The sequence below is a fragment of the Callithrix jacchus genome, chromosome 6, assembly GCF_049354715.1.
Source record: "Callithrix jacchus isolate 240 chromosome 6, calJac240_pri, whole genome shotgun sequence".
NCBI lineage: Eukaryota > Metazoa > Chordata > Mammalia > Primates > Cebidae > Callithrix > Callithrix jacchus.
Window position 1 is genome coordinate 72,361,230 of NC_133507.1, and position 12,387 is coordinate 72,373,616.

A 12,387-nucleotide genomic window follows, 5' to 3' on the forward strand; every position below is an offset into this window, starting at 1 on the left:
ATGAAGGAGAAAATGCTAAGGGCAGTCAGAGAGAAAGGTCGGGTCACCAACAAAGGGAAGCCCATCAGACTCACAGCAGATCTCTCAGCAGAAAACCTTCAAGACAGAAGAGAGTGGAGGCCATATTCAAAATCCTTAAAGAAAAGAACTTTCAACCCAGAATTTCATATCCAGCAAACTAAGCTTCATAAGTGAAGGAAAAATACAATCCTTTGCAAACAAGCAAGTACTCAGAGATTTTGTCACCACCAGGCCTGCTTTACAAGAGCTCCTGAAAGAGGCACTAAACATAGAAAGTAAAAACCAGCAATCAGAAATGATGAGTTTGTGTCGTTTGTAGGGACATGGATGAATCTGGAGAACGTCATCCTCAGCAAACTGACACAAGAACAGAAAATGAAACACCGCATATTCTCACTCATAGGCGGGTGATGAAAAATGAGAACACATGGACACAGAAAGGGGAGTACTAAACACTGGGGTCTATTGGGGGGGAAAGGGGAGGGCCTGTGGGAGGGGGAGGTGGGGAGGGATAGCCTGGGGAGAAATACCAAATGTGGGTGAAGGGGAGAAGGAAAGAAAAGCACACTGCCATGTGTGTTCCTATGCAACTGTCTTGCATGCTCTGCTCATATACCCCAAAACCTAAAATCCAATAAAAAATTAGAAAAAAAAAAGGAAAGTAACAGCCAGTACCAGCCACTCCAAAAACATACCAAATGCTAAAGAGCATCAACAAAATGAAGAATATGCATCAACTAATGGGCGAAACAGCCAGCTAGCATCAAAATGGCAGTATCAAATTCACACATAACAATATTAACCTTAAATGGACTAAATTCCCCAATCAAAACACACAGACGGGCAAATTGGATAAAAAGCCAAAACCCATCAGTGTGCTGTATCCAAGAAACCCATCTCACATGCAAGGATACACATAGGCTCAAAATAAAGGGATGGTGGAAGATTTACCAAGCAAAGGGAGAGAGAAAAAAAAAGCAGGAGTTGCAATTCTCATCTCTGATAAAATAGACTTTAAAGCAACAAAGATCAAAAGAGACAAAGAAGGTCATTACATAATGGTAAAAGGATCGATGCAACAAGAAGAGCTAATGATCCTAAATATATATGCACCCAATACAGGAGCACCCAGATACATAAGGCAAGTTCTTAATGACTTACAAAGAGATTTAGACTCCCACACAATAACAGTGGGAGAGTTTAACACCTGGTTGTCAATATTAGACAGATCAACCAGACAGAAAATTATCAAGGATATCCAGGACTTGAACTCAGACCTGGAACAAGCAAACCTAATAGACATTTACAGAACTCTCCACCCCAAATCCATAGAATATACATTCTTCTCAGCACCACATCACACCTACTTTAAAATTGACCACATAATTGGAAGTAAATCATTCCTCAGCAAATGCAAAAGAATGGAAGTCACAACAAACAGTCTCTCAGACCACAGTGCAATTAAGTTAGAACTCAGAATTCAGAAACTAACTTAGAACCTCACACCTTCATGGAAACTGAACAACTGGCTCTTGAATGTTGACTGGATAAACAATGAAATGAAGGCAGAAATAAAGATGTTCTTCAAAACCAATGAGAATGAAAACAAAACATACCAGAATCTCTGGGACACATTTAAAGCAGTCTTTAGAGGAAAATATATAGCAGCAAGTACCCACATGAGGAGCAAGGAAAGATCCAAAATTGACACCCTATCATCAAAATTGAAAGAGCTAGAGGAGAAGATCAAAAACACACAAAAGCTAGCAGAAGACAAGAAATAACTAGGATCAGAGCAGAACTGAAGGAGATAAAGACACAAAAAACCCTTCAAAAATCAATAAATCCAGGAGCTGGTTTTTTGAAAAGATTGACAAGATAGACAGACCACTAGCCAGATTAATAAAAAAGAAAAGAGAGAATAACCAAATAGATGCAATAAAAAATGATAAAGGGGAAATCACCACTGATTCCACAGAAATTCAAACCATCATCGGAGAATATTACAAACAACTCTATGCACATAAACTAATAAACCTGGAAGAAATAGACAAATTCCTGGACACTTGTGTCCTCCCAAGCCTAAATCAGGAAGAAGTCAAAACCCTGAATAGACCAACAACAAGATCTGAAGTTGAGGCAGCAATTAAGAGCCTACCACACTAAAAAGCCCAGGTCCAGATGTATTCCCAGCTGAATTCTACCAGACACAAAGAAGAGCAGGTACCATTCCTTCTAAAACTATTCCAAATAATTCAAAAAGAGGGACTCCTTCCCAAATCACTTTATGAGACCAACATCATCCTGATACCAAAACTCAGCAGAGACTCAAGAAGAAAAGAAAGCCTCAGGCCAATTTCCATGATGAACATAGACACAAAAATATTCAGTAAAATACTGGCAAGCCGATTGCAACAGCACATCAAAAAGCTTATCCACCATGATCAAGTAGGATTCATCCTGGAGATGTAAGGCTGGTTCAACATACACAAGTCTATAAACGTAATTCACTACATAAACAGAACCAAAAACAAAAACCACATGATTATCTCAATTGATGCCGAGAAAGCCTTTGACAAAATTCAACAGCCCTTTATGTTAAAAACCCTCAATAAACTAGATATTGATGGAACGTATCTCAAAATAATATAAGCTATTTATGACAAACCAACAGCCAATATCACACTGAATGGGGAAAAAATGGAAGCATTCCCTTTGAAATCTGGCACTAGACAAGGAGGCCCTCTCTCGCCACTCCTATTCAATATAGTACTGGAAGTTCTAGCCAGAGCAATCAGGCAAGAAAAAGAAATAAAGGGTATTCAAATAGAAAAGGAGGAAGCCAAATTGTCTCTATTTGCAGATGACATGATTATATATCTAGAAGACCCTATCATCTCAGCGCAAAATCTCCTGAAACTGATAATCAAGTTCAGCAAAGTCTCAGGATACAAAATCAATGTGCAAAAATCACAAGCCTTCCTCTACACCAATAACAGACTTAAAGAGATCCAAATCAAGAATGAACTGCCATTCACAATTGCTACAAAGAGAATAAAATACCTAGGAATACAGCTATCAAGGAACATAAAGGACCTCTTCAAGGAGAATTACTAACCACTGCTCAATGAAATAAGAGAGGACACAAACTGATGGAGAAACATTCCATGTTCATGGTTAGGAAGAATCAATATCATGAAAATGGCCATACTGCCCACAGTAACTTACAGATTCAACACTATTCCCATCAAGCTACCATTGACCTTCTTCACAGAACTGGAAAAAGCCACCATAAACTTCATATGGAACCAAAAGAGAGGCCACATAGCCAAGTCAATTCTAAGCAAAAAAAAAAAAACACAGTGGGAGGCATCACACTACCAGACTTCAAACTATACTACAAGGGTACAGTAATCAAAACAGCATGGCACTGTTACCAAAACAGAGTTATAGACCCATGGAACAGAACAGAGGCATTGGAGGCAACACAAGATATCTACAACCATCCAATTTTTGACAAACCTGACAAAAGCAAGCAATGGGGAAATGATTCCCTGTTTAATAAATGGTGTTGGGAAAACTGGCTAGCCATGTGTAGAAAGCAGAAACTGGACCCCTTCCTGACACCTTACACTAAAATTAACTTCAGATGGATTAAAGACTTAAACATAAGACCTAACACTATAAAAACCCTAGAAGAAAATCTAGGCAAAACCATTTTGGACGTAGGAGTAGGCAAGGACTTCATGACCAAAACACCAAAAGCATTGGCAACAAAAGCCAAAATAGACAAATGGGACCTAATTCAACACCACAGCTTCTGCACAGCAAAAGAAACACTCATTAGAGTGAATCGGCAACCAACAGAATGGGAAAAAATTTTTGCAGTTTACCCATCTGACAAAGGGCTGATATCCAGAATTTACAAAGAACTCAAACAGATTTACAAGAAAAAAACAAGCACATTCAAAAGTGGGCAACAGATATGAACAGACACTTTACAAAAGAAGACATCCAGGAGGCCAACAAACATATGAAAAAATGCTCATCATCACTGATCATTAGAGAGATGCAAATCAAAACCACATTGAGATACCATCTCACGTCAGTTAGAATGGTGAGCACTAAAAAATATGGAGACAACAGATGCTGGAGAGGATGTGGAGAAATAGGAACACTTTTACACTGCTGGTGGGAGTGTAAATTAGTTCAACCATTGTGGAAGACAGTGTGGCGATTCCTGAAGGACCTAGAAATAGAAATTCCATTTGACCTGGCAATCCCATTACTGGGTGTATATCCAAAGGATTATAAATTGTTCCACTATAAGGACACATGCACGCACAAATGTTCGTTGCAGCACTGTTTACAATAGCAAAGACCTGGAACCAACCCAAATGCCCATCGATGATAGACTGGACTGGGAAAATGTGGCACATATACACCATGGAATATTATGCAGCCATCAAAAACGATGAGTTCATGTTCTTTGTAGGGACATGGATAAACCTGGAGACCATCATTCTCAGCAAACTGACACAAGAACAGAAAATGAAATACCGCATGTTCTCACTCATAGGTGGGTGTTGAACAATGAGAACACATGGACACAGGGAGGGTAGTACTACACACTGGGGTCTGTTGGGGGAATAGGGAGGGACAGCAAGGGGTGGGGAGTTGCGGAGAGATAGCATCGGGAGAAATGCCAGCTATAGGTGATGGGAAGGAAGGCAGCAAATCACATTGCAATGTGTGTACCTATGCAACTATCTTGCATGTTCTTCACATGTACTCCAAAACCTAAAATGCAGTAAAAAAAAAACCAAAAATGACAGTGGGGTTTTAAAGGCTATTAGGATAATACACATAAAATTTCAATTGTCAACTGTTAATTAGTTATCAGCTTCTTTCCGCTGTATTAGAATTCTCATTTATTCACAATTGCTGGAAGTTTGTGGAGTGGGAGAATTGTTCATGTGCCCAATTTTTAAAAAATGGCAGCTTTCATGGGATAGAAGCACAGTTGCTTGAGTAGTCTAGAGACTGTTACATAGGCCAGTCACTTTATCTTTTTGAGCCTCAATTTGTTATATATGAAATAGAAATAGTGAGAACTAACTCCCACAGTTGCGAGATGATGAATGCATGTGAAACTAACATATATTTAATTGTTGAGTGCTTTATGATTGTCTTCACTCAGTGGATTCATATTCCTTAGTTAGTTGTGTTAGTTTCTAAGCCTCTCTTGGAAATAGAGCATCCAAGGAGATTCTGATGAAAAGTCTAGTAACAAGTGGTTTGAGATTGTGTGTCAGAAGAGTTACTCTTTTTTTCCTACCTTTAGCCCCTTAAAATATGAAAGTGAATAATAACCATAGTGCAGCAAGTTTCTTAACATTAATTGAGTTTTTCTACTTTGCAGTAGATTTCCATAAGCTGTAAATATGTAGGGTCATAAAATATCGGTGGTATGTAAGCATTTAACATTTCTGGACCCAGTTTTCCTATGCCGTTTATTTTCTATTTTCAAAGGATGTCACTGAGGTGATTTAAGGTTATATGTCTTCTCCAAAGTTAATCAGCAAGTTAGTGACAGAGTGAGGGCTGGGACCTTTGTCTTTTCCTGAATTTCTTGGCTAGACCATCACCAGATACCACCTGCTTGTGTGACCTTCTAGAAACTAGTCTGGGCTGTTAAAAGGAGAGCAGTCAAATTACTCTTGACAGAGCAGAAAGAGATGCATTTCTTTATTATGCCTTTTAAAGGGTCTCTGCACTCTAGTTCATTAGGCTATTCCTTTATGGAATACAAATGTATTTTGATTGTTTTGCTTGTTTGCATAAGGCAACTGGTTTTATCTCCTTTAGTAGAAGGAGATAGAGTTACTAACTCTTTATATAATATTTTCTATGTGCCAGACATTGATCTAAGGGCTTTATATAGATTAATTTATTCTCCACAACAACACTATGAGGAGATACATTATTATTATTATTTCTTAATAAAAGTCCTGTCTTTCATATAAGAAAATGGAGGTACAGGAGGCCAGGTAATGCCTAAGATTACAAAGCTAGTATAACCAAATTTGTAAGATTAGAAATGGAAAATAATAGAAAGATTCTATTGTCAGTAGAAACCTAGATGAATGGTTGCCCATAATATGAGCTCTCTTTTTTGCCAGGGAAGTACCTTGAAAATATGTTCTAAAGCACTAGATTTTATCTATATAGCTCTATGGAATCCCAATCAATTTAGGATATATGGTTGTTCTGTAGCACATAAATACTGGTGAAAATATATTTATTAATAATTGCCACCACTGGAATAAATAGGAAAGTGAGCTGTTATGCTTAGTTCAATGTTGATAATAAAACAGTATTTTGTTTTAGGATTGTGTAGGGCTGTTGACCCCAAAGGGTCATGGGGTGTCTCTTCTGTTTTGCTGAGGTGCTGGATCTGAGAAATAAAGAGACGGGACACTGAAGAACTGGAGAAGAGCAGCTGGACTCGTGGGGCCACGCCACCTATGAGTGGAGACAGGCGAGGCCCCGAATGTCCAGAAGTGTCTGTATTTATTAGATACAAGCAGGGGAAAGGGTCATTAAGTGAGGTCATCATCTATAGATTTAGTCGTAGGGCATACATAATCACATGAGTAACAAGCTAGGGGGCCACTCCATTATGTCACCTGGGCAGAGAGGTGGGCCGTGCATGGTAGGGGGCCATGCTGTGCGCACTGGTAGAGGGTTGTGTACAGAAAAGGGGTCCACCCCATTAGGTTACCAGGCAGGGAGGTAGGCTGTGTGCAACAGGTGTTGTGTGCAATGCTTCTTACCTGGGGGCTGGAGACTTCAAAGGATTTCTAGTAGAGAGATACTGTAAGCCAATGCAGTGGGAGCTGACAGACTTGTGCTCTTCTCTAAGATATTTATGGGAGGCTGATTTGAGCTAGCACAGAAGTGAGAAAAGACTGACGGAGTATAGCTGCCATGACCTGGTCACACCAGAGGCGTTCTCTCTCGGTTATTTGAAGAATCTCAGGCCTGAGGCCTACTTTCCACAGGAGCTGGATGCAAAGTACTACAACTCCTTTATCAGGAGGAGAGGCTCTTGCTCCAAGCCTGCCATACAGCATATGCCCTTTCAGGCAGGGATGCCACTGCCTGGGTCTTTGGTTCTTGTCCTGGTCTGGCTGTTTTTCCATATACTGCTTCTGCTCTGTGACTGCTCTAGGCATTCTTCCTACTACAAACTATTCCATGGTTATATAGAAGAATTATATAAATCAGCACTAAATGTGTTGGTACAGCTCTGACTACAATGCCTATATGATTATATAGAGAGATTATGTGGAACTAAGTATGCTAGCTATAAGTACTAAGTATGATTATATAAGCTAGATATATGTAAGCAGAAAGTTATACTTCAGGCACTAGTTCTATAAACTAACATATGATTATATATAGAAAGTAGCTGAGTAATAACACTATAAACTAAGGTATTCTTCAGGTACTAATTGTGCCTGGGGTTTGCACAGCTCTCCTTCCTTTGTGCCCATGTTGGGGGGTTACCCACGGGATTATTGTAGGACAACAATAATAAAAATGTTTTTAGGAATGATCCTTCACCAGTTAAGAAAAATTACTGATAGAAGAGAATAATTTTTGTATGACTGATATATGATTTGTTCTTCCTTAAATATCCAGTTATATAGGTATATTACCCATTTTTGCTCCCATATGGGTATTTGAAGTTAAATGAAAGTTGTCATTAATGTATCAAATATTTTACAAGTATAAAATAAACTCCAATTTGAGTGATTCACAATCTAAAGACTTTAATTTTAGTAAATATGATTATATGGTAAAAATTTGGACATTTAGGTAATTATAGGAGGGCAGTTGTGGTTTAATGAAAACTTCAATTAAATTAATAATACATTTATTTATTTATTTTGTTGCATTTGCTTTTGGGGTCTTAGTCATACATTTTTTACCTAGGGAATGTTGAGAATAGTTTTTTTTTGTAGGTTTTCTTCTAGAATTTTTCTGGTTTTAGGGCTTGGAGTTAAGTCTTTAATTCAGCTTGAGTTAATTTTTGTATAATTTGAGGGGGGATCCAGTTTCTTTCTTCTACATGTGGCTATCTACTTTTCCAAGTACCATTTATAGAATAGAGTATTCTTTCCCCCAATGTATTTTTTGTGTGCTTTGTCAGAGATCATTGATTGTAAGTATGTGGCTTTATTTCTGGGGGCTCTATTCTGTTTCATTGATTTATGTGTCTACTTTTATACAAGTATCATGCTGTTTTGGTTACTGTAGCCCTGTATTTATAGTATAATTTGAAGTCAGGTAATGTGATGCCACCATATTTGTGCTTTCCCCTAGGATTGCTTTGGCTACTCAGGTTCTTTTTTGATTCCATAAAAACTTTAGGATTTTATTTTCTAATTCTGTGAAAAATCATGTTGTATTTTGATAGGAATTGCACTGAATCTGTAGATTGCTGTAGGCAGCATGGTCATTTTCACAATATCGATTCTTCCAATCTATGAGCATGGGATATTTTTCCATTTGTTTGTGTCATCTGTGATCTCTGCACGACCAAAGAAATAACAGAATAAACAGATGACCTATAGAATGGGAGAAGATAGTTGCAAAGCATACATCTAAAATAGGACTAATATTCAGAATCTACAAGGAACTCGAGAAAATTAGCAAGAAAAGAAAGCAAATAATCCCATGAAAAGGTAGGTAAATGACACGGACAGACACTTCTCAAAAGAAAACATACAAATGGCTAACAAATATATGAAAAAATGTTCAACATCATTAATCATCAGGGAAATGCAAATTAAAATCACAGCAATATACCAGCTTACCCCAGCAAGAATTGCCATCATTAGAAAGTCAAGAAACAATAGATGTTGGTATGGATATGGTGAAAAGCAAATGCTTATACACTGCTGATGGAAAGTTAAATTATTGCAGTGTCTATGGAAAACAATATGGAGATTTCTCAAAGACTTGAAAATGGAACTACCATTTGATCCAGCAGTCCCACTACTGAGTATCAAAAAGATACCTGCATGTGTATGTTTATCTCAGCACAGTTCACAATTGCAAAGATATGGCATCACTTAAGTGTCCATCAACTGATGAATGAATAAAAACATGTGGTGTGTATATACGTATACACACCATCTATCTATCTATCTATCATCTATCTATCTATCTATCTATCTATCTATCTATCATCTATCTATCATCTATCTACACATGCATACACCATAGACTACTACTCAGCCATAAAAAAGAATGAAATAATGTCTTTGGCAGCAACTTTTGATGGAACCAGAGACCATTATTCTAAGTGAAGTAACTCAAGAACAGAAAACCAAATACTGCATGTTCTCACTAATAAGAGGGAGATAAGCTATGAGTATGCAAAGGCATACAAAAAGACACAATGGATATTGGAGACTCAGGAGGTGTGGGAGGGTTGGAGGGAGGTTAGAAATGGAAAATTATCTGTTGGGTACAATGTACACTACTCGGGTGATGGGTACGCTAAAAGCTGAGACTTCACCATTATACTGTTCACCCATGTAACCAAAAATAACTTGTATTCCTAAAGCTATTGAAATTTAAATAATTAAAAACAATAATACAAAGCTTATTTAGCATTGCAGTATTTAGAAACAATATATTTAAATAAGAGTTGAATAAATCACTACACACTGGGGTCTGTTGTGGGGAATAGGGGAGGGACAGTGGGGGGTGGGGAGATGGGGAGAAATGCCAGATATAGGTGAAGAGGAGGAAGGCAGCAAATCACACTGCCATGTGTGTACCTAAGCAACTATCTTGCATGTTCTTCACATGTACCCCAAAACCTAAAATGCAATTAAAAAAAAAGAGCAAAAAAAGTTGAATAAATCACAACCACTAGGCGCTTATGCTGATGAATGTTTTACATCAAACAAAACATAAATAGGCACCACTTTGGACATGTGAGTTAGTGGGGTGTGTGTGTGTGTGTGTGTGTGTGTGTGTGTTAGTAAGTGGAGAATGTTGGGGAGGTGTATGATAATGAACAGATTAACAAAGTATACTTTTCCACAGTTGTATTGTGTAGATATTCTAACTTCTATTATTGGTGTTCTTTGCTTTATGGACTAGATGTGTGCATTAAAGAAAATTACCTGAATGTCATGGTGTTTGTTCAAATAATTCATTTTAAGATACGTTCTTTAGTGAAGAGGGGAAATGTAGTGGCTCATCAATGCCGTAAAGGAACTACAACAATAACAATTGTGTTAAAGTATCACAGAAAATAAATATAAAGGCTCACAACTATTTTTTAGAGACATAAATATCTATGGTTACTTTTGCATTTAGCACGTTTGCTTGAAAGTTTAAAGGAAGGAGGGCAAATGAAGAGAACACACTGAATTGTTTGGTTACACAGCTGCCGTAACCCCACTTTAAGGTTCTACGAGTGATGCTGGACAGCTCCCCTTGGTTGCTGTGATACTGTTTCCTAGCATTTCCTAGGAGCTATTGATTTAGGAATGAGATGATTGAACTTAATAAGGGGGATTTAGAGCATGGATGAGGAAAATTCATTAAATATAATAGCAACTGAATAAATTCACAAAGATATTAGCAATAGTAAATGATAATTTGGCAGGCTATTTAGTGAAATAACATGACAGAGAGGGAGTAACAGCTTAGCACGTGTTTAGCGAGTGCTTTTATTTAAACCCTTTTTCCATTTTCATTAAGATTGAATTTATATTCTAAGGTATTATCAAATAAAGTAGCATGATGTCTTTTGTATTTTAAACCTTTTTCCTTACTCTTTCCAGGTCTGAAGTGTGTATGCCTTTTGTGTGATTCTTCAAACTTTACCTGCCAAACAGAAGGAGCATGTTGGGCATCAGTCATGCTAACCAATGGAAGAGAACAGGTGATCAAATCCTGTGTCTCCCTTCCAGAACTGAATGCTCAAGTCTTCTGTCATAGTTCCAACAATATTACTAAAACTGAATGCTGCTTCACAGATTTTTGCAACAACATAACACTGCACCTTCCAACAGGTAAGGGGTTTATCTTTGTTCATTCCAAATTTAATTTTACTCAGGAAACTATAAGAAGGGTAGAAATCAAACTGTCTTATGTTTCTTTAAATAAGAAAATCTGTTGTACAGTTCTCTTTTTAACTTTGGCTGGCAAAATTCTCTAGAGTTGAGCTGAGGTTGAGTTTGTAAAAAACTGCACATCATTGTCAAAACATTGACGACAACATAACAATTTTGAAGAAATGTGTTCACGTGAATTATATTTTTGAAATGATTAATGGACATAAAGTAAAATGTAAAATTTTATGGATTTTTAAAAAAGGAATTGAGATTGCTTCTTGGCTTTTTGGCTAAGATTATGTGTAAAAGAAATTGAGATATATACCAGGAAGAAAAAGAGCATAACTAAAAATAGCAGATTGCCAACTTTTATGGGGACAGAATCTTGTTTTCAGGGGTATCCTCTGTGTATCTTCTTCATCTACCCACATTCAAGCAAGAGCACACCCTAATAGAGATAGAAGCAGAATGGAATTCGACCTTTAATCATTGTTCAGATGTGTTTCTGTCTTTTGTCAAATTATATAGTGCTTTATCCTAATTTATAAGATGCTAAAAATCCTAAGCTGGCCCTTTATCAGGAATCTGGGATCTGCAACTTTGAGAAACATTAACAGGCATGTAGTTCTGAATTTAAAACTAGTTTATGATTTAAAAATGGTCCTGCAGTTGAATTTCTTTAATATTTTTAATATAATAATAATTTAATGATTATCAGTACAGTTATATCTATACAGAGATACATAGACCTCCTTACAAATTAACATTTTAAGGCAATGTTATGTAATCTCCGGTGTTCATATGTCATCATATCAATATACCACAGAAGCACTTTTTACTTATTTTTAAAATAAACTAACCGCCTTTTAATTGAAAAACATTTATTTCATAAAATATAGCATCACGATCTCAAATTCAAAACCAGTTTACTTGCCTTAAATAGAAGATAACTATGTAAATAAACAAACAATTATACTGCATTTCAGTTAGGTATTTTGCATTTTCTCTTTGTTTAAAGGAGAAAAGAAATAAGTGTAAAAGACATTAGTAGGAAAGGAGACTTTTTGATACAAAATTAGAAAACTAGGAGAATAAGAAAAGGAATCCTTGTATGACTCAGTGCTATTTAATATTATGTTTGTTTACCATCCCAATTCATCTCAGAAAAAGCTTTTAAAGTAATTCCATGTACTACCGCTAGTACTTGTCCGAATCCTTG

The 12,387-nt window shown here is 36.9% G+C and overlaps 1 protein-coding gene across 4 annotated transcripts in view; it reads left to right on the forward strand.

The window, feature by feature from the left end:
* The window catches only part of ACVR1C (activin A receptor type 1C), a 152,515-nt gene that overhangs the window by 63,750 nt on the left and 76,378 nt on the right, over nucleotides 1-12,387 (forward strand). For all 4 annotated transcript variants that reach the window (XM_035304850.3, XM_008998868.5, XM_078327722.1 and 1 more), the window contains exon 2: nucleotides 10,896-11,126. In XM_035304850.3, coding sequence (XP_035160741.1) covers nucleotides 10,973-11,126 — 154 coding nt within the window. In that variant the 5' untranslated portion in view covers nucleotides 10,896-10,972. The remainder of the gene's footprint in view (nucleotides 1-10,895; nucleotides 11,127-12,387) is intronic.